The sequence below is a fragment of the Callorhinchus milii genome, unplaced genomic scaffold, assembly GCF_018977255.1.
Source record: "Callorhinchus milii isolate IMCB2004 unplaced genomic scaffold, IMCB_Cmil_1.0 Scaffold17, whole genome shotgun sequence".
Lineage (NCBI taxonomy): Eukaryota > Metazoa > Chordata > Chondrichthyes > Chimaeriformes > Callorhinchidae > Callorhinchus > Callorhinchus milii.
This window is the reverse complement of record NW_024704758.1, coordinates 7,746,752-7,769,212: the sequence shown is the minus strand read 5'-3', so window position 1 is coordinate 7,769,212 and position 22,461 is coordinate 7,746,752. Positions and strand designations below refer to the sequence as shown.

At 39.2% G+C, this 22,461-nt stretch overlaps 1 protein-coding gene across 2 annotated transcripts; it reads right to left on the bottom strand.

Moving 5' to 3' along the window:
• Positions 1–1,926: 1,926 nt before the first annotated feature.
• Positions 1,927–20,801, bottom strand: znf143b (zinc finger protein 143b). 2 transcript variants are annotated; one of them, XM_042341485.1, is made up of 16 exons: positions 20,665–20,801; positions 15,028–15,138; positions 14,416–14,508; positions 14,074–14,154; positions 13,523–13,603; positions 13,238–13,434; positions 12,449–12,514; positions 11,362–11,481; positions 10,219–10,294; positions 9,409–9,534; positions 7,979–8,158; positions 7,271–7,495; positions 6,683–6,834; positions 6,395–6,556; positions 4,919–5,092; positions 1,927–3,827 (listed from the first exon to the last, which is right to left on the bottom strand). In XM_042341485.1, exons 2-16 carry the CDS (start codon positions 15,134–15,136, stop codon positions 3,738–3,740), a joined length of 1,932 nt encoding a protein of 643 aa, XP_042197419.1. In that variant the 5' UTR covers positions 15,137–15,138; positions 20,665–20,801; the 3' UTR covers positions 1,927–3,737. The 2 variants fall into 2 exon arrangements, with proteins under 2 accessions (XP_042197419.1, XP_042197420.1); XM_042341486.1 differs by lacking the exon at positions 20,665–20,801 and adding an exon at positions 16,534–16,752.
• Between the last annotated feature and the right edge of the window lie 1,660 nt (positions 20,802–22,461).

Genomic DNA, 22,461 nt, shown 5'->3' with positions numbered 1-22,461 from the left:
GATATTGTTTTGACATGCACTTTACAATATTGGGATAATAATTCTTGCATTTGATATAGCGCCTTATCACGTCTCCGAGACGTCTCAAAGCGCTTCACAGAATATACTGTAAAGTGGATTGACTGTATGTTGCGTTTTTTTGGAGTTTTTTTAAAAAATATTGAGTTTTGTAATATCCTGCTGTTATTTTGTAACATTGAGCTGGCTCCTAATGCGGTTACCGTGTAGTTTTGCTCAAATAATTTGCTCAAAATATTGAAGGGAATACCTAGATGCCTGCAGTATTGAATTGCTAATACATTTAGAAATGAAATACGCAATTAACAACACATTACATTTTGTTGTTGTAAATCACATGCCATACAATTCTATTTTTTTTAAAAAAACGCCTTGATGTTTTAATGTTTATGTGGCTGAGTTTGGACGTATACTGTATAGGTAAGGCGGAAAACTGTTGATTTACTCACAAAATACATCAAACAGCTTGATTGGGAAACATTAAACGGATTGATTGGGGTGTCAAAAGCAAGATCTTATCAATTTACCATTGCCTGGCGCTGTTTAGCGAATACACAATGTGGTTTCATTAATCTCTCCTGACATCGTTCGCTTCAAAGGAACACTCTTCCTGAAAACGACTTTTTACAAGCTTTTTACGTGCATCAATTCCCTCATTTACTAGAACTGTATCAAGTGCAAATCATGTACATGCATCTTTTTAAACTTTGTTAGTTTGTGAGTACAGAATATTTAGATTTGTAAAAAAAAGTATTGAAAGATTTGGCATAACGCTTCCATCATCAGGTTTTATATATATATATTATATATATATAATACAGTCTGTCTTAATGGACTGTCATGAAGACAGCAGGGCAACCGAAATTACATTAAAGTTATATTTTGATATGATCTATTGTTAGTGGTAATCCAGATCATTGAAGGGCAGTTAAGTGATCCAATAAACAGATCTATTATCCTTCTAATCAGATATCCAAGACTCTGGACCCTCCTGGGACACTTGTTTCACAGCTTCTTACCCAATGTTAACTGTCAGGTTCGTTTCTAATGCCTTGCTCTCTGCCACACCATTCAATATGAAGACAACCCAATGGTTGGCTTGAGTTTTGTATTTTAAAACCTTTGTAGAGCCACAAATGCAGAGAATATCACTCTTATTTTATTCCGTAGTCATTTTATTTACAATCACAGAACGTGAAAGGCAATTATACAGATAATCTTGTCAGGAGTTATTGCTTACATATAAATGTCTAAGTTGCGTCTTTAAAATAAAGTGCAGTAAGTTTCACTGTAAATGCATATTAAAACCCAGTGCTCTTTTACAAATATTTGGGAGTTGCCCCTTTTTCTTCAGACACCCGTTCAAAATCTCCTCTCCCACTGAGAGTTCAGACACTATATTTGACAGAGCGTCACAAACCCACCTTACCTTAAACATAAATCAATGTTGATATACATGTTTATTGAGTAAATCCCTGGTTTCCGTTAGCAGGGAATGGTTTGCTTATTGAATAAGATGTGGAGTCCTGTAGTTCACTTTACAGTATATTCTGTGAAGTGCTTTGGGATGTTTAGAAGTTGTGAAAAGCGCTATATCAAATGCAAGGATTATTATTATTATAAGATGGGAGTTTCAGGTGACACCTTTTCCCTTTTGTTTCTTCATCCTTTGATGTCTGTAAGGAGTTTTAAATTCTCTGCCCTGTAATTGGATCCGATTCTTCACACCTCTATAAAAACTTTAGGCCCCTTGTCCAATAAAGAAGGAAAGAGAAATTGCTTACCTCAGGCGTTTTAGTCAAATGCTGAAATTCACAAAATTTAGAACCACTAACAAAAGAATAAAACTTTGAAAAAAGGAAACCCTGGTGTCTTTATTGCAAACAAATAAAAACTTAACAAGAGGGATCATTTCAAAATATTTTCTTTTAATACACTTTAAAAATATCCCCTAGCAACACCAGCTGACAAAAAAAAGATAAGCTGCTACTCCACATAAAAAATTATAATGTAAACAAACATTTTAAACTTATTTCACGATTTTTGTTTTTATTAAAATATAGCATAATAGCAATTATTTTTTGTAGTCTTCAGGACAACATTGGCTCCTTATGCCATAATAAAATGATTCAGATACAGTAAATCAACACAGGAGCGTCTATTGCCTTGTGCGCTCTTGTCAGGAGTTATTGCTTACATGTAAGCATGTATGATTCTAAAGCCTCTGCACAGGATACACCTTTGTCATAAGTTCAGGAAGTCGTTCAGGCAATATTTTTTTGCTTCCAGAAGTTAATTCAAAATAACAAAGCAAAAGAAAAACGTATGTTATTTTTGAATAAAGCAGAATAAGATTCAATTGTAGGTCTTTTAATATTGCACAACCAAAAGCTCTTCCTTTGAAACTTTTACATGATCATATGTAAAAGGTAAAATATAGGTTACAACTGTAGCATTAGTGGTATGTATTTACAGGTAGTTGGTCACAAGCCAAGAGCAGAAGATCAAACTTTTAATAGTACGAAATAAACTTTTGTAAAATTGTAAAACTGTAGTTCCAAATATGTAAAACTTTTTTTTAAACCAATTCCCCTCAACCCCCAAAGCTGATTCTCTTGCTGGGGTAAGGACAACCATTCTTCGTGTGTTCAGCCTACAGAGTGAGTGTTTAGATTGTTAAACCACTTACTAGTAGACTGTGGAAGGCACCACATCCACGTCCTCACACAAAGTCGAAGCACCATATTTCACAGCAGGAATTATTGGAGAGCTCAGGAACGGGAACGCAGGAAAAACTTCCTCTCCCTCCCTTGCATTGGTGAGACCAATCATAGCACCCAAAATTGTCTTGTCAGATTAGATAACACAGACCAAAATTCGAACCTGCGACTTTCCGGTCTGTATGACGGTGTGCTAGGCTGGGTACTTCCTTTACCTGCTAGGCTATCCTAGAGAGCAATGTTTAACGTTTAATATTGAACTAGATTATAACATTTAAACATTTCACTTCTCAGCTGTTGGAATACATGCAGTTTTTAAATGCAAGTTCAGGCACTCAACATTTTTGGGCCTACAGTTCAAGTACCATAATATCAAGAACCTGATTTGTCTAGTCAAAACTGTACAAAATCTACAGGTACGGCATTGATTTATACTCTAAAGCTGCAACATACCATGGAAAGTAAAAAAAAATCCAATTCAATTTATACAGGCTTTAGCAAAATCATATTAAGAAAATGTACATATGCATTTGGTAAAATTAATCAACTTCAGGATCAGCATCATTAAACTAGACATCAGTAGTATAGTAATATTTTCCACTTATGCATGCATCTCTAATGCTGTGGTTTGCACAGGTACTATCTTTCTGCGGTTCATCTGGTGCTCCTGAGCAGTCATGAAATAAATTATGATGGTTACACTACAGGTTATATGGGAAGAATAGGATGCAATCGAACTGCAAGGATTATTAAAAGAAACAAAAGAATACTTACCCAAATCAGAGTATTCTGTGCGGTACGGCACATTTTTGTTTCATTAACATATCTTCAACTAGTACCCTAAACAAAACTAAGAAATTCATGATGTTAAGTGTAATATATTGCAGCTTTAATGTTGTCATTTTAAAGCTCCATTTGTGGCTGAATTTGCCTGTGAATACAGACTGCACGCTATACAGGCAGAACTTCAGCTCCTTTTTATTGCTTTCAATTGCTACTTTATTGATGTTCATCCACCCCCGGGGTTTCACCATGTTGTATTCTGGATGCTATTCTGATCGCTTCCTCCAATGTTTGCTGTTCACCAAGCTGAAAGGAAAAAAATAATTTACATTTGGCAGGTCATGAGGCTTAAGTCTGAACAAAACAGCATTGCTGAACTCTTCGAATTGTAACAATGATTTTTAGCCATAAATTAATTGAATCTAACCACATTTAATATCAGTGGTGATCTAAAAGCACACAATGACAAATGTAGTTTGCATTTGGCAGCAGTGTAATTATCGATGTGCATCAAGATGCATTAGGTACGTGAAAATCTTAAAATGGAATGAGGTATTACAGTAAAATTGCTTACATTCTATGAATACTGTACAAAAAATCCCTTGGAAACATGTAAACATTGGCTATAGAAATATTAATGGACAGCCACTAGCAGGAAAGTGTCTTAAAAACTTCTGTGGACAAAATGGAAACCTAAACATTTTTAAAAAAAATTATGTACAACTATTAGAATTCATTGAAGTTAACTGCATATTTAAAATACAGTAGTTTTCCTTACACTAGAATGCAATGTCAACAAATACACTACGGAAATTAGCTGTACTGTTATTCAGATACAAGTGCTTTGATTTATTGCAAGCAATAAACAGATAAGAGATATCAAACTTTATTGATGTTTAATAACCTGTTCTATATTTAGTTAGGTTTTCTCCCAAGGACAAAATACAGACAAATCATTCAATCACCATTAGCTTTAAAGATAAAACATCAAAGGAGGATGGGCAGCAGCAAGTGAACAAAGACACGAGTGGTGCGCTTCACCTACAGGGCTGATCTTTAGGCATCAGTTGCATAAAGCAAGCCTGCCAGTCTCTTCTGTTCTTTTAGAAACTCCATAGTGAGCTGCACCCCAGAATGACAGGGATTACTCCCATCTCCCAAGATAATTTCTCTTTAGCAGGTAACAGTGATAGTTTGTTGGCTTTTCACGATTATAAATGTGTCCTACCTGTATTCAAAATTACTTTCTGAGCACATCGATTATTGTATGTCACGGTGAGCACTCAATTCTTTTCTTTTAAAAAAACTCGATTTGGGGTTTGTACATTACCTGCTTAAAATCTTTGTCAATCATGCAATTAGATGTACTTTATTTGATTATAAAGTAGTTAACGCACCTGCACTGCAATCTGAGTGCCGTTTGCTGTAGCTAGTAATGTAACTGGTCGCGCTGTTCCAGTCACCAAATGATGCTCATGGGCCACTATCTTTTCCACTTCAGTTGATGCTGCCTGTAATGCAGCTATAGTGGCCTCGCCTCTCATCACACAATCTGGAGTCACTATAGCAACCTTCAGGAAAACAGATGCAATTTAGAAACCACATGCACTCAGATTCAAATTGGTTACTATTATGTAAAACATTTTAATTAATTTAATTTGAGTTAATTTGTGGATTCAATTCTGACCCACTTAGTAAGTTATAGTGAACAGAACTGTTAATTAAATCAATTATAGTTGATTACATTTCAACAGAGATTCCAGAAACAGATTAAAAGACTTGCCAGAGACATCTGTCATATTCATTTGTTCTGGTCATTTCAAATCTGTTCCCCACATGACTGTTGACAATGTTACAATAAAACACAAAACACTCCTATGTATTTCTGGCTTAACTAGTATACGGTGAAATGCAGTAATGAAAATTGCAATCCGAATGATCTAAGGCTCTTTCTCTGTGGCCTCAGGAAACACACACTTGTTGTTTTATGTGTATGGAGCTCAAATGAATTTAGCATATTCAGTTATTACAGTAACTGAACTAGGTGGGTTGATGGTTGTGTGTTGCAACTCAAAACAACAGATTGTGCTTTCATCACACTGAGAACATTTTTGGAACTCAGCAAAAGATTCACTTTGAGGAGAATGGGAAGGAAAAGATGATGAGACAGAGGAATGGATGATGGAAGAGAGGGAGATGAGGAAGGATACATCTGAGGGTTAATGTTCCAGAATGTTCTCTTAGCAGGATCTATGTTCTATTTACATTTTTGGGAGTAAAACATATTTGATCTATATAAAGGGTGCAGATAAAATAAGTTTCAAGGTTTATTATTGTCACAATGGGCTAACTTATCCTCTTTTTGTCTACAGTCTCTTTGCAGGAGAATGAAAGCATCTCCACGCCTCAAGGTTGATCTCTGTGTAATTTTTGCAATTTTAGCCAACATAATTACTTCTTTGGTGTTCCACTATCAGTTTTGGCCCCATTGGAACACATTTCTAAGCAATTTTTAAAAAAATTAAAATACACATGGCATACAGCCACAATGCACGAGAGTTTTATCCTGCATATTACGACCTGAATTGATATTCCCTCTTTAGCTTTGTTGTAGGGAGTTTGTCAGCTGCAGCTGCATCAGCTGATGGATGGAAAGGATGACAGGCGAGGGAAAGGGTTGTTCCCTATAACTCTCAAATACACCTGGAGGCTAACTGATTTACAACAGCATAAGGAGAAATCCCTAGCGATGCATGGAAACTGCGTTTATTTTGCTTTGGATAAAGGAGAAACGCATTACAAAATAAATATTATATAATGTTCAGCAAGGAGTTTTCATTTCATTGCTATATACCAAAAGGAAGGTTTCTTGCCTGTTGTCCATCGGAGCCATCCGCTGTCACCATAGTAACAGAGCGAGTCTCTTGTGCAGAAATCACTGCCTCATGTGTAGGGACAGTGATGGTAGTGCCATCCTGTGTTACCATAGTGATGGTGTTGCCAATTGCTTGCACATCTGCCTGAGATATACTGACCTGAGAGAAATAAGGGTCATTATATCGGGATTAAGGCATACGCCTTAAAAGACTAACCAATAGAAATCAAAAGTACTTAGAAGCTAATTTAAGTTCATGTATATTTAAAATAAACCTTGTTTTTACCTGTTGGGTACCATCTTGTGTAATAAGAGCCATATGTTGGCCTACATTTACTTGTGTCACAGTAGTAACATGTGCAGACATCCCATCGTCTTCTTCAACACCTGTTACATAAGTAATTGGTTCTGCCTTCAGGACTTCATCCCCAGGAGTAACTTGAAACCAATCAGGAGATAAATAAAACATTAGAAATTCTCAATTCTGAAGGCAATTCTTCGCTTAAGCCAGATCAAAAGCATGATTTCCCCAGTGACCCAGTGGGTAAGAGCAATATCCGGTATACACTAAGCCAGATGCAGCAAGTTTACACCCATTCTGTGCAAAGTTAGCCAATCTCAGCTAGGCCATTGGGGCATTGCAGAAATTGGGGGCTGCAGTCGGCCTTAGAGTTAGTGGCTTAGAGAAGCGGCAAAACGTCAGCCAGGAACTCACTCATCGCTTTCAAATTAAGGCACATTACAAATTTTACAAATTTGTGCACAATCTTCACATTCTAGAAATGTTGGTACTCTTGTGTTACTCGGTATATAGTGTCCGGAATTGCTGAGGAGGGAATGGCGATTACAGCAAGACGATCAAAACTATACTTACCATCTTGTGAGTCAAAGAATGCTTCCTCTTCTTCAGTTGGCTCACTGTCCCCATGTGCGGTTCGTTTATGCATTGCCAGTGTAGAAGTCTGTTTATATGTTTTGCCACAGTGGTTACAGTTATATGGTTTGGAATGCGTATGAACCACATGATGTTTGTATAAACTGGAGTACTCAGTGAAACGTTTGTCACAACCAGGTACAGGGCACAGATAAGGTTTCTCTCCTGCACATTACAAAAGGAATATGTCAATTATACAACAAAAAGCAGCAACAAAACATCAGACCTTGAATTTTAAATTAAAAACAAATCGCCTTCAAATGAATTCTGAACAGCTTAAAACATGTGAGCCATAAATGCAGCCTAATTTAGCCCATTTGAAGTAAAAGGAATTGATGAAATTAATTTGTCTGTCTGGCAGATTGTTTTGAAGGGCAGTAAATCTGAGCGACACCTTCACACACAATCCTGTTCCCACTGAGCTGCAAATGTAAAATGACAGACTTGCTGCATATTTTGTTGACTTATTAGAAACAACTGAACATTTTGGTTATAACTTACAAGTTTAAAAATATAAATCTTTAAGTTAGTTTTGCATTCTCATGGACGATAACTAAATTCCCTTATACTTGATTTCAACAGTATGCATTGCAGGAAATTACCAGCAGTATCTTGGTCTGAGTGAGGGAGCAATAATGAACGACGTACCTGTGTGTATTCTCATGTGGTTTTTATAATTAGTTGCACTTGCAAAGGCACGTCCACAGGCTGCCTCTGTACAGAAATAAGGGCGTTCACCTGTGTGTGTCCTAATGTGCACCTTACGAATATTCGATGTGGTGAATGATCTGCCACATCCTTCAAAGGGGCATTTGAATGGTCTCTCACCTGTGAAACAAATGCAAAAAGATTTCAGTCCAAAAATGAGCATAATAGAATCAAAAGAAGCAATTATAATTGGGCATCAAGTGACATTATGGGGGTTCTCAGTGGTTATGCACAAAAACTGTGATCATCAAAACAACAGCTGCAGTACAAAGAGTCTATCAAGCCATACAAGCTGTATTGTTTTTTTTGATTCACTTACATTTGAACCTGCCTGCCCTCACCTCCCAACAGTCTGTCAAATCACAAGCGTTTGTCTTTTTCCAGTCTATATTTGGATAATTAAAGTTGCCCAATATTATGATCCTATTATTCCTGCAAGTCTTCTTAAGTTGTTCATACATTCTACTGAAATTTCCTTACCCCAATTCAGATGTCTCTAATAGATACCCTATAAGAATACTTTCGTTATTTCTATCCAAAGAGACTCTGGCTTTGTATTCTCATCTTCAATATCACTGCTCTCCATCACTGTGATACAAGTCTTTTATAAATAAGCAGGGCCATAACCATCACCTTTCTCTCCTTTTTATCTCCCAAAGATTTAAATTGAGTTTCCAGTTATATTCTGACTGCAGTCAAGTTTCTGTTAAGGAAATCGTATCGAACGCCTCTGCAGTCATCAATTATCCAAATTCTCCCATTTTACTTTGAACCCATAGGCAGTCATGTCCAGTATTTTTATTACACACTATTATTTCCTTTAGCCTTTCTTTCTTTATCTTTTTCATACCTATTTTCCCTGACCTCAGACAACAGTGGTTACCCTCCTCTTTCTTCTTTTTTTTCTGGTTTCATAGTTGCTTTGATGACTTTGATTTTACCCCTTCACCAACTCAGGAGTCCAAATTACATGGAATATACAGCACAGAAACAGGCCATTCGGCCCAACTGATCCAGGGGTGTTTATGCTCCACCGGAGCCTCCTCTTGCCCTTCCTCAGCTAAGCCTATCAGCATAACCTTCTATTCCTTTCTGTCATGTACTTATCTAGCTTTCCCTGAAATGCATCTATGCTATCACTTCAACTACTCCTTGTGGTAGCAGGTTCCACATTCCCACCACTCTCTGGGTAAAGAAGTTTCTTCTGACTTCCCTCTTTGATTTATTGGTGAGTATCATATACTTATGGCCCTGGTTTTGGTCTCCCCCACAAGTGGAAACGCCCACAAATGTTCTTCTTCCCAAGTCAGCAGGTCAAATGTCCCTTTCTCATTGGATGGTTTCTGACATTTTTATCAAACTAAAATTACCTGTGTGAGTTCGAATATGTTTCTGTAGGTCCCCTGAGGTTTTAAAAGCTTTGTCACAACTCTCTTCTGGGCATCTATATGGCTTTTCTCCTGTGTGGGTCCTTGTATGGCTTTTCAATCCATATCCTGAACAAAATAGAAACATTAGTGGGGAAGAAAAACGAAATGTTGGAAAATCTTTTGAACTCTTCTGACTCAGGGGCGAGAGTACTAGCACTGTGCCGAGCTGACACATTATACCCACGCCAGTACTTTAATGCACAACAATAGACTGGATAAAAGGTGCATTGTGCTGGTTCCAGGTTTAATTCTGGAGACATGCAATATTCCTCCACTGCCAGGCCTGAGCCAGCCCTTTTGTTAAAGTGGTGCAACCAATGCAAAAGCTGATTTGTCATCTCCATCGTATCATATTCATAGTGAAGTTACAGCATTTTCATTGCAAAAACTTTGTGCTGTACATGGAACAAGATGTTCATATTTCCCCAACAAAATGTATAGCCAATTCACTTCACAGTGTATTCTGTGAAGCGCTTTATCAAATGCAAGGATTATTATTTAAATTATTATTATATTTATACCTAGAACACTCAATCTTTCTTATTTTAATAACCATGTTGAATAGTAGACAACACAAACTTCAAAGTCCTTTCATTATTTAATGGTTCCAAACTAAATCAAAATGTCAATATTTACGTTTTGAGAATACATAAATGGCAAGGTACATATTATTTCTCCTACACATTTTAGTTTGTATATCTGCTCTCCAATAAAAGGACAATAAAAAAAATGTGAAATGTTATCAGTTACCGGTAGCAAAAGCCTTTCCACAGCCTGGATGTTCACATCGATACGGGCGGTCTCCTGTATGCGCTCTCTCATGTACCTGTAACATAATAAAAGATTAAAAATATCTAAATGGTCAAGTTACCAAATAACCCAATGCCAGAATCAAACTGCTGCTTCTTTGTGAAATAACTTTAGAAAGTTTTAACAAAGAGTCTGATGAAGGGTTGTGGACCCAAAACGTTGACTCACTTTCCTTTCTCCACAGATGCTGCCTGATCTGCTGAGTGTTCCCAGCGACTTCTGTTTTTGTTTTCAGATTTCCAGCATCTGCAGTATTTTGTGCTTAGAAAGTTTTTGTTGCTTAACTTCATGAACAAAACCTATCACCTGTTCTGACCCTGCTCAGCAATTGTCTTCCATGTAAGCACCTGGTCTCTTTAGTGATTCTCCCTAATGGCAAGGCAGCGAAAGATCAGAAGACACTTCATCATGTGCTGATATGCAGATTAAAGCCCTAGAGATTCAAAGCATCTGAAGCATCTGGATGGTCCCTGAGGAATCTGCTGCTGATGGAATAGTGGAACAATCTTATGGCTGCAACTGCACACTTATGGGACTAGGGTCCAAACTTCAACTTTAGATTGCTGATTGTTGCACCCTAGAAATCCTTTCACCACTGAAAGATCCTTCTCTAAGATCTAGAACCATTAAACTGCCAGCCTGTCAACTGGATATTTTGTATGGAAGGACGCCAAATCTGACCCTCCATTAGGATAATAGGCAAGATCCACTCAGTCTTCCTTTTTACCAATTCCTTGCACCAACCCCCATAGAGAGAGGGTATGCAACTAGCCACAAGAAAATGAAAGTGGCACTCTTCCCTCATTCATTCACTCCCTTCTAAGAGAGTCTGCCTTTTCTCACTGTTTCACCTTGAGAGCAAAGCTGAGACCAGCAAACCAATATGTAAGAACAGCGAGCATTAAAAAAACAACTTCACTAGGCAGCAGGTAGGAACTTCACCACTGCAGCGCTCAGGAAATAGGTAAGATGTCAGCAACTTGTAAAATATTCTCTTTCTCATCAACTTAATGAAGATTTGTTTAGAACTTAAATACAAATTTCTAAAAACGATACTAAATCCCAGATTACTTGTGCCTGTACCTTGAGATGGTGAGCGGTTGTGTATAGTCTCCCACAGCCCTCATACTCGCAGCGGAAACCCTTTTCTCCCGGCTGTGCCTTGGCACTCATCCGTATTGGCCCATGACCCTGAATAACAATCTTAAGAAATAACATATTCAGTTACTGAGAAATAAAGAACAACTGAATTTGGAGCTGCCCTCCCTGTGCTGATCTCTAACACTTCTCTCTTTGTAAATCGTTCACTCTTGCTGGAGAAATTTGCCAACTTTTCAGAATTTATTGTCAAAAATAATAATTTTGTATTTGATATAGTACTCTATCAGGTCAAAATATTTCAAAGTGATTCACTCAAAAAGTTATTTCGAAATATGCTACTGCTTTTATTTAGGCAAAAATGCCATTATGGCGTACAAACAGCAATAAGTAATGATAATATTATAATAATAATCCTTGCATTTGATATAGTGCCTTATCGTGTTGTTGAGACATCTCAAAGTGCTTCACAGAATATACAGTTGACTATATTTTGTGGGCGAAACGTGGCAGGCAATTGCGCATAGCAGTATCCCACAAATAGTCATGGAATGCGTGACCAAATTATTGTTATTTATTTGCGTTGATGAATTTGAATGAACCATGAATCTAAAAGTCTAGGCTGATTGTGTTCTTTCTTAGTCAACATCTATTCATCTACATTTCCAGAGGGTGGATACCATTTAATTTGTGAGGACCCTGCCTGATTTCCTCCTCCTTAGAACTCTACTACTGTCTTGCTGAGATCAGCTAACTCAGCATAGAACAGGGACCGAATCTGTGACCTTCCTCAACTATACGGCTCAAAGGAATCAGCAGAATAAACATAACTCTTTATATTTTTCTCAAGTTGTATCTTCTCCTTTGAAAACTCTGGCTCTTGGTGGAGAACAGTTCCATTCATTTCTCAGGTCCTCTTCGCACTTCTGGGATCCCGTTTAATAAATGTTACCAAATTTCTACATCCCTCTCCCAGAGCTTTTCTGCCCCTTATCTCTGTAAGTTTGAAACTATAATGAAATTTGTAAATTTATTTTCTCCCACTATGGCTGCAGAATATTAATGTTCTTACCTGCATCTTTTTCTCACTGTCACTCTCAGTCACTAGAACTGTACTGTCACTTCTATCAGTAGTCACCTGCAGTAAAAGAGAGTTAGATGAAATAGGAGAAACTGCAGAGAAAGATTTTTTTAAACTGGTGCCAGTTCATTATTATTCACAACTTGATCTTCAAGTACACTAACCCCTGGCTACCCAGACTAATAGGGGGGAGATCCAGTGTGGCAAGACGGATTTTCCAGATAACTGCAAATCCTAATCCCTGGCATTGAAAGTAAGTAAAAATAAATACTCCCTAACATTTAAAGTTAATTTGAAATAATTAAACAAAAATAACAATAGTTTATAATCACCACTGATGCGATGCAACTCGGTTTATGTCCTCGGCTAAACCAATCAGCGTCAAACGTGAGCATTACGTGAGTTTGAAAACGCAGGATGGATTTTTGAATGGCAATTTTTTTTCCCCAGACCCGGCTAATTCCGAATTCCAGATACTTGGGATTGGGATAGCCAGAATTTTCCTGCACTGTAGTTTTCTCCCCTTCATAAACTCACTGGGGAAAGCATTACATTCAATTGATTCAAGTGGACTATTCTAGTACCAATGTCTCTCAACAGGGTCATGCATTTTAAGAATGCTCATTAGGATCAGTATTCGCAAAAGCAGATGCATTTTAGGACACAATACTAACTTTAATCAAAATATCAAAACTTTGGTAAAAATTGGTCAAAGCCCACCACTTGTAATTTGGAAGCAACAATGATTTGTGAAGGCGACATTTAAGTGAATATATTTACCTTGGTGGCGTACTGTTCTAGTGCACTGATGGTTTCTGGATCTACTGTGGTTTCTCCCGTATGCAATCCTGTCAGGGTACTATCAGCTTGAACAGCAAGGATGGTGTCAGTCTGGGGAACCTGTATTGTATGGTGAATGTAGGCAGTTGTGCCATCTTCCAGCTGGACAGCCTGTACAGCATTCGGATCATAACCATCTTACGTGGGCAAAAGAGACAAATTTGTGAATAAATGATTGTTAGTTTCCTAATTAACTTTACTATAAACTAGTGTCTAATAGTTTACCTTTTGGTGTATGATGAATATACGCGGTCGATCCATCCTCCAGTTGAACTGCCTGGCCATCTTCAAAACGCAAACAATCTCCTAAAAACAAGTATGGAGGATCTTTGAAAATCTGGATTATAAATAAAATACACTTTGCCTTATGCATATTAAACATGTGAGATTAGCGCAGCATATTAAACATGTGAGATCAGCGCAGAAATGTATTTTTTTTATTTGTAGACAGTAAAGCAATCTCCATATCAAAAAGAACACTGATAAAACTGCTGCAGACAAAAACCACAAGACAAACTGAGCTAATTCAGCCATATACCAGTGAAAGAAAAATGAGTCAAATGCCTTCGTGAAGAGAGGGAGGGGTAAGTAAATTTATAATGTGGAAAAGTAATCAACCATATCTCAAATAGGTATGAGCCTACAGCATAAAGCTGTCTGAATTTGCGATTGACATAACTATGCAGACAAGCATTCACTACTGGCAGGGAAACATTTTACAGAGAAGGTAAGGGCCATTCACCAAGATACCAATTTATAGCAATAACATCACTCACCTTTTGTTACTGCAACATTTTGGACATAGGCTGTAGACCCATCCTCCAGTTGAATCACTTGACCGTCCACCAACTTCCCATCTAAAACATGAGAAGTGCAACAATATCATTATGGGGAAGAAATAGACTAAATTTATTGTTCATCTATGCATTGTGATGAATTCCAGAGATTATAGATTTCTGAGCTATTCTGAACAAACTGAAAGAAAAGTTCACATTTCCTTTATAATGTATTACATGATCCAAAAGCATAAATAAAAGTCAAATGAACAAATTTAGCAAAATATGGTGTTAAATAATTAGAATCCTTCTATAATCAGCAAGTTATTACAAAGTCCATACCTTTAGAGCTGTGTTGAAAATATGCTGTAGAACCGTCTGCAAGAGTAACAGCTTGCAAACTCACACCATCCATATTTTCAAGTCGTTCACCATCTAAATAAAAATGGAACCTCCATTTAATGAGTAATTCGAAGGATAATACCACCAAAATGCAACAATTCACCAGCACTATACCGGAGGATCACCCAAGACTGAGTTCAAAGTCCCAACATGGGGCTTGAACCCGTAACCTTCTAACTCAGGGTGGCTTCACCTGTGCCCCCCATCACCTTCATTTCATCTGGCTCACCCACTCCCTCTATTCACCGTAAATTTTATGTTTCTGGAAGGGAAACACCAAAATTATGCTAATGCGGTCTGCGGATGTTTCTCAAATAGGGTATCCGGCCCTTAGCAGCCAAAAGGTTCGACCAACCCGTCTAACTCAAAGGTGAAATAAATACAACAACAAATAAATAAATAACAAATAAATGAGGCAGCTGACACCTTAGTGCAAACTTAGCAATGCTACGTTTCTTTGAAGTTCACATCTTGCACAATTTGAAAACTTTTGAGAAAATAGTAGGAAACAAGCAACACAGTTCTAAAAAGGCAACAAGAGTTGTGATTTACCTGTAACGGCAACCGTTTCCGTTAGGCAAAGTGTGACGTGCTGACCATCTCCCCCTCCTTGAAACTCTGCCATGCTTTGGGCGTCTCTGTTCATCTGTGCCAGTAACATATCTAACAACATATCTAAATTACACCAGAGGCATCTCCAAATTATAAGAAATTTCATAACAAATAACTGAAGATTGCTGTGTAAATTACAGTAAACACTGATCTCAATTAGTTTTGTTCCCTTATTGTAAAAATGTTGGTAGCAATAAAATGGAACTTTAATATAAAACTTATATACATTTACAAAGTACCCTTCACGTGGGGTAATGCCTCTGAGCGCTTAACTGTGCCGGAGCTTGCCAGAGAGATGGTGAGGCAACCATAGGCAAAGTCGAAGAGGAAGGTCTTCAGGTGTGATCTGAAGACGGGCAAGGAGGAGACAAGGCAGAGAGTTTCATAGTTTTGGGTGGTTTGGCTGATGGTGAAACGGAGTGGGTGAGGGACGTGTGGGAGGCCAGCTGAGCGAAGGAGGTGGGTAGTGTTATGGGGGCAAGTCTGAGTGGTAGGAAGGTGCCAGGGCATGAAGTGTATATAAGTGTGAGGATCTTGAAATCGATCCATTCTGCAAAAGGGAGTCAGAATCCATTTTTAGAAGTTCATGAATTTAATGCACTGTGGAATCCTAAATCACATGACCATGAAGTGAAAATACATAGCTTGAAATTCCCAATCAGAATATCATTGTGCAGCAAGGTGAACCTGAGACATTCATAATTAGGAAGATCTCACACTGAATCCCAGTCCGAATGAGCTATCAGTGGGGAAGGCAGTAAGCAGTAGGGGAGCTACTGAAAACAATTGTAGTACCACAACTACGAATGCTAAATTTTATTATTAATTTACATCCAATGCCCAATATATTTTAAGGGAGGTGGTCCAGGGAGGTAGAGTTGTCAAATTATGTAAAAAAAAATTCAAGTGGGAGTTAGATATTTTGGTTAAAAAAATCATTTCAGAGGTATGAGACATGGAGCAGTGTAGGATTATTTTTACTCTGAACAGCAGATTGGATTGAAAGTGTTTTTTCCAGACCAGTACATTCCTAAAGCTACTGTTTGTATTACATACAATGTCATTCCATTATGTAATGTCTCATCAGACTCAGAGACAGATGAGAAACATTCAATTGCCATGTGTTACTACTCCATGTGGTATAGTGTGAAAAACTGTACATTTATAATTACAAGTGCACACAAATGCAAAGGGTAAAATTGTCTGGACAATTATATTTGTGATTGGGATATTGGATTAATCAACCTCTTACAAATTTATGAAGAATGCACTAATTAAAAACTTTCATTTAACAGATGAAAAACTGCTCATATATCCAGTAAGATGGCAGCATTGTTTCAGAGATTGCCTACCATTTATTTAGGTGTGCAACTGCTTATGAAATATCAATTCCTGAGATGGCTGCGTATACTTGCTTTCGTCATTTAGTTACCAGCAATGTTATACCTCATTTGCTCTCGGAGCTGCTTTTATAGATGTGACTCCTAACAGTCAGAAACATGGATTCCAGTTAGCAAAACCGCACAGCCAATTTTGCAGACAACTTGATGGACAAAGCAGGGTTCAGGAAATTCTGGGTTGTCAGTGGCACCTGCCTCGCAGGCCAACTTGTAACACAAAAGCAGCGGACACATGTACACATCAACATCTATATTGGTGAGATTTCCATACTGGCAACATTGTAGAACAAAATCTAATTATGAGGGTTTTGTTTATTGTGAATTCTCCCAATGTAAAACACTTAGATTGCAAATGGGGAATGTTTTGAAATGTCTTTGATCATTTGGCTCCCGCTACAAACAAAATACAACAAATAAACGTATTTCAAAGTGGTCTATTTTACTGAATAAACAACCATAGATTGTTTTGTAAATATTGTTTGTAACCAGATTGAGATGTCACACTGTTTCTTCCTGGGGAAAATTATAGAAACATCCAGGAGTTCTGCACAACTTTTTACCAGAGTGCAGGATACTAGCAACATAAAAAAAATATTGATAATCAATTAAACAAAACATAATAATAATAACATATCAGTAAAAGTAGAGAAAATTGGTGGAAATGTTACAAAGAAAAATCTTTGCTCCTGTCCCGAAATGTTGAATCCCTTATCTGAAAAGAATCTTAAAAATATTAATTCCTTCACACAACAAATATTTCTGTAAAACATGAAGCTCATAAAATCTCATTTACAGAGAGCCGTCCAAGGTCTTGATGTGTTATGGGTTTTTCAAATGTTAAGAGAAATGCTAATATGAAATGTACCAGGCACAACCTATCATTTGTTTCTACTATATTTAAAATATTATTCTGCTTTTATATAACACAGGAGAGCAATATTTAATAACTGATCCTTGCATTTAATATAGTACCTAATCACGCCTTGGACTTCAGGGTTTTCCTTGTAAAATGTAGTGATTGTGTATTGGAAGGCAAATAAACAAGGTAGAATAAGAAGATACATAAAATGGAAATATTTTAAGAAGTGGAAGAGCAGAGGGACTTTGGGGTTAATGTACACCAAAAAAAAGTAGGTTTTATAAATAGAATATTAAAGCAAATGGGTAATACTAAACATATATAAATTACTTAGCTGCTGTCAAAAAACTGTATCTAGTTTTGGGAACTCCACTGTAAGAAGGATGTCAAGGGAGGAAAGGAGACTCACTAGGATCACTGAGCAGTAACTGGAGAGGATAGATTTAAGGTAATTACCAAAGAGTGAAGGAAGTAGTTAGCAGAACTATTATTTACAGAAGGTTGTTGGGATATTAGATTGCCCTGCCTATAACTTTGGTTCGGGCAGAATTTGAATTTTAAAAGGGAATTAGATAAATATTTAAACATTTTTTAAAAAAGCATGGGGAAAAGGAAGAGTCAGATTAAATGGTTGCGGTTTCATGTTGCAACCTTAGACATTGAGTGAACCTGGCATCCTTCTGTGTGGTAAATGTCTACGGTTCTGAGCATTTTACTGCTGTGAATTTATGTTGACAATGATATTGAATCTGATCTACTGGAATACATTTATTTATACGTTTTCAGCACTACTCCCTAGTGCTGGTAGCATACAAGTGTAAACATATATCAGCTTGCTTCCAAAACACGCTTGCAATGTTTGCAAACAGCCTATTTATCAGCCACTGCTTCCCGCTCCATAGAAAGCTCTTTGTGTCTTCTTAGCACCTCCATCTAAAAAGACAAGTAGTGTGACGAAAAACGGATGCAGTTACTTGGTAGGCATTGTCAGGACTCCACTTATTAACTGTAATACTGAAAAGTTGCCAAGTAAGTCAACATTGTTTTGAAATTCTCGACCTTCTGATCTTGAGGCGTATGGGACAGGCTAGGCAGTTGAAATGCTCCACCTTTTGGCACTGAACTGCTTTTAAATATTGTACTGAATGCAACAACTATTCATGAAGACAATGATGATGGTTTGGAAATATCCTGTTGATTGAATGCTACAATATGCATAAGTTCTGAGTTGACATTAACAATGTTCTGAGAAATGAAACTGAAATGCTTGATTCAACTGATATAGCTTGATGGGTAAAGCCACTGCTGAATGTACAACTGAACCATAGACGAAGAAGGTACCATGTTTATTCTGTGCCAAGTTAGTTGATGTAAAGTGCTTGGGAGTCATACAATTGGGCTCAATATTGTGAAATCAACACAGTTCTCACTCTGACCACCCCAGCTCGGGTCCAATACACTGATTGTCCAGTGCCTTGGGACGTCCTCCCGACGTGAAAGGCGCTATACAAATGTAATTTTGTTGTTGGATATATTCTGTGAAGCTCTTTGAGATGTCTCAATGATGTGTCAAGGAGTTATACCAAATGCAAGTATTATTATTATCATCATTACTATCATGGTCATGGGATACAGAAACGTCAACAAACCTAAATGATTTGAAATAACATTATGGTAGTACACATCATTAATCAATCAGGATTTTAAATAATTTATAGGTTACAACTTGGTAATCTTCACTAAGCCTGAGGAATTTGCAATCGACACAAGTGGTTCTGATAAAATAGTGAAAGGATTGAAATATCTGCAATCCTACTTCTTAGTTTCGGGCTTCAAGCATGAGAATATGACTACATCACATAATCTTCACAAAACAGCACTGCTGTTGGCTTGTATTCTATATATCTTTAATAAGCGATCAGACAGTGAACCTTGAAGAAAGTATTGTGGAACAATGCAATTAATAAATCTCGAAAAAAGCAAATGTTGGAAATCTACAGCAGGCAACTCAGCGTCTGAAAGATGGAAGAATGGATAAGATTAACTTCAGGTACAACTTCAGCAGAAGGTTCATATTATCCATTATTATCACATGCTTTTAGCTGCTGATTAACCTGCTGTAGTTTTTAAGCATTAAAAAAAATTGAAGAACCATTAGTAATAATCCAAAGTACCACAGGTGCAGATAGCAACATCGTATTTTTTTAAAAAAAACCTGATGGGTATGGACAGGGAGGGAGGGAGGGAAGAGAAAGAAATTGCAAGTTAAGATTTGGCAGAATATGAAAACTCAGCTAAAGCGCAAACCATCAATTCCTCTTCAAAATACTTTTTTTTTGGGTTGGGGGGGGAGGTGGGTGGGAATTTAACAAAAAGCACTGTACTCCCGAGGTTTGGGTGACTATTCTCGCCAGGGGATGATTTTAAAAACTAGTTTGCTGAGCGAGCGATTGAGTGAGTGAGTGAGTGAGTGCAGCGACCCTTCCAACGGTTGGGAAACGAACCCCCCCTATTCCTTGTGCCCCACAGCCCCGGGTGCGCACTTTTGGTAGAAAGCAGCAACAAAATAAAAATGAAATGTAGGACGCCCACAGTTCGGAGTCGCTCTGAAACAGAAGTTAAGTGAGGTTGGTGGTGGTGGTGGTGGTGGGGAAGGGGAAAGGGAGGGAGTGGGGGGGGAAGGAAAAAAATGAACTTGTAAATCCAACTCGTGTCTTAATCGTCTGCTGTGTGGTGTTATGTTGTCAACATCAGGTGAGCCCTCCCCTCTCTCCCTCCCTCCCTCCCTTCTCCTGCCTGTAAACAACCTTCCAAGACGTACAATCCAGTCGGATCTTTGTATTTTTCTTGTGTGCGTGCGTGTGTGTGTGTGTGTGTGTGTGCGCGACGATCATCATCAAACGTGTAAAAAGAAATGAAACAAAACAAGAGGGGCTTGTGAGGGGGTGAGGTTTCCTGCAGGAGGAGGGCACTGGGACGAGTTGCAAATCAACTGGAGAAACCCCCCCCTCCCCTTAACCCCCAACCCCACCGAACCGGCGGTGCGGGAGGGACAGCGAGAGAGAGAGAGAGAGAGGGAGGGATAGAGCGAGAGAGAGAGAGAGAGAGAGGAGAGGGAGAGCAACTTCCAAACAAACCATCACCGACCGACCGACGAGCGGCCGGGCCCCAGCTCGCCCGACACTTTACCCTCACTCCCTCCCTCCCTCCCTCCTTCCTTCCTTCCCCTCACACCAAACCAAAAAAAAAACAGAGCCCGGCCGATCTGGGTAAAAGAAATAGGGCATACTGGGTAAAAAAAACAGCCCACTGACTAACCTCCTTTTTTTCCAACAATTCCTCCGGTCGACCGCCATGCACCAGGAGCGGAAACTCACTCACTGCCGTTGTCGGTTAGGCCAGGCCGCCGCCCCCCCTTCCCCCCCTCCCCCAACCCTCCCTGCCTCGCACTCACTCTCCCGCCTCGCCACCAACCGCTTCCCCGCGCACGCGCGCGTCACGCTCGCGGCGCCCCGCCCCGCCCGCCCCCGTTCCGTCCCAGCCCTGTTTCCCCCCCCCCCCCCTCTTGATTGACGGCTTCGGCTTCTCCAACCGCCTTCCTCTCGCTTCCATTTGGACGGCCGGGCTGCCCGTCACGCTCGCGTTCGCCCATTGGCCGAGTTTGCCGTCAATCCAGAGGGCACACTGCCGGCTCCGCCTTTACCCCGCCCTCCGCGCGCGCCACCCGCACCCCCCCTCCCCGAGCGCCTGGCTCTCAATTGATTGACGGCTCCGGGTTTTCCTCCTCCCGGACTGCCCCTCCCTCGCTCCCATTGGACAGCCGCGCTGCCCGTCGCCTTCGTCCATTGGTCGAGTCCGATGTCAATCAAAAGGTGGCCAGGCCGGCCCCGCCCCGCGGTGAGCGCAGGAAGGGAGGACGCGGTCACTGGTGATGTTCAGGTACCGCCGGACGCCATTTTGTCAGTTGCCGAGCAGCACAGGTCGACGTGAATCATTTGAAATTTCTTCCTGTTTTAAAACCTTGGGGAATGTTTCTGGGAATGTGATTGCTTTGGCAAGGGTCGGGTTGAAACAAAGTGTCTGTGTGCGTGTGTGTGTGTGTTTGTGTGTGTGTCCCGCAGCTCCCGTCTGCCGTTCCCTGCACCCTGGCGGTTGTTGTCGGGCTCAAGTATTACGCACGACGCCATGTTAGGGAGCGCAGCCAAGGTCAGGGCGGATAAATAAATGGGAGGTGCATGGTGTGTGCCCGCCGTTAGAGGCGACGCACTCCACTTCCACTATTAACCCGTTAGTAATGTGGAACGTGTAATTAGCGCAGTAACCACACCCCACACTTCACACCATTCCCCCCCCAAAAAAAAAAAATTTTTTTTTAAAAGTTGCGAAAGTATCACCACTTCCACCACCACTTGTAATTCACAAATTTGGAGTCCTGTAGCTCAGTGGTTAGAGCACTCGCTTTGCAAGCGAGAGACCTGAGTTCAATTCCAGGCAGGTCAGGGCGAAACCTTGGGCAAGTTTCCTTACTCCACACAGAGCCTAATAATAATCCCTCCAAAACAATAATAAATTGGTCATTTTCAATCTACGACTGTTTGTGGGACATTGCTGTGCGCAATTGGCTGCCGCGTTCGCCCACAAATATACAGTCAATTCACTTTAGTGTGTTCTGTGAAGCGCTTTGGGACGTCCTCCTGACGTGAAAAGCGCTGTATCAAATGCAAGGATTATTATTATTATTACTGCGCTATAATAAAAACCAGCTCTTCTCCCTTCTGCAACGGATGCTCTCCTTTCTACAACTGGGGTACCCATAACTGTGTGCAGTTAAGATACTTAGGTGTTGATAATAATAATACTTGCATTTGACATAGCGCCTCATCACGTCTTCGAGACGTCTCAGTGCTTCACACTGTAAAGTGTAAAGTGTAGTGACTGTATTTTGTGGGCCAAACCATCGTTTAGGATATACTTCATAACACAACATATTTCACATTTCGCAACATACCACATCTGACACCGAACCCCAACAATAACGTTGGGACGTCCTCTGGACGTGAAAAACGCTTATACAAATGTAATTTTGTGTTGTATAATATAATCCTTGCATTTGAT

Bases quoted from the DNA above. Each gene is read 5' to 3' on its own strand.
- znf143b (XM_042341485.1), bottom strand. From the start codon at position 15,136: ATGTTACTGGCACAGATGAACAGAGACGCCCAAAGCATGGCAGAGTTT. The intron at 11,482-12,448 runs GTAAGAACATTA...TTATTTCTTAAG, and splicing joins ACAGTGAGAAAAAGATGCAG to ATTGTTATTCAGGGTCATGG. The intron at 10,295-11,361 runs GTACAGGCACAA...ATTATGTTACAG, and splicing joins CAACCGCTCACCATCTCAAG to GTACATGAGAGAGCGCATAC.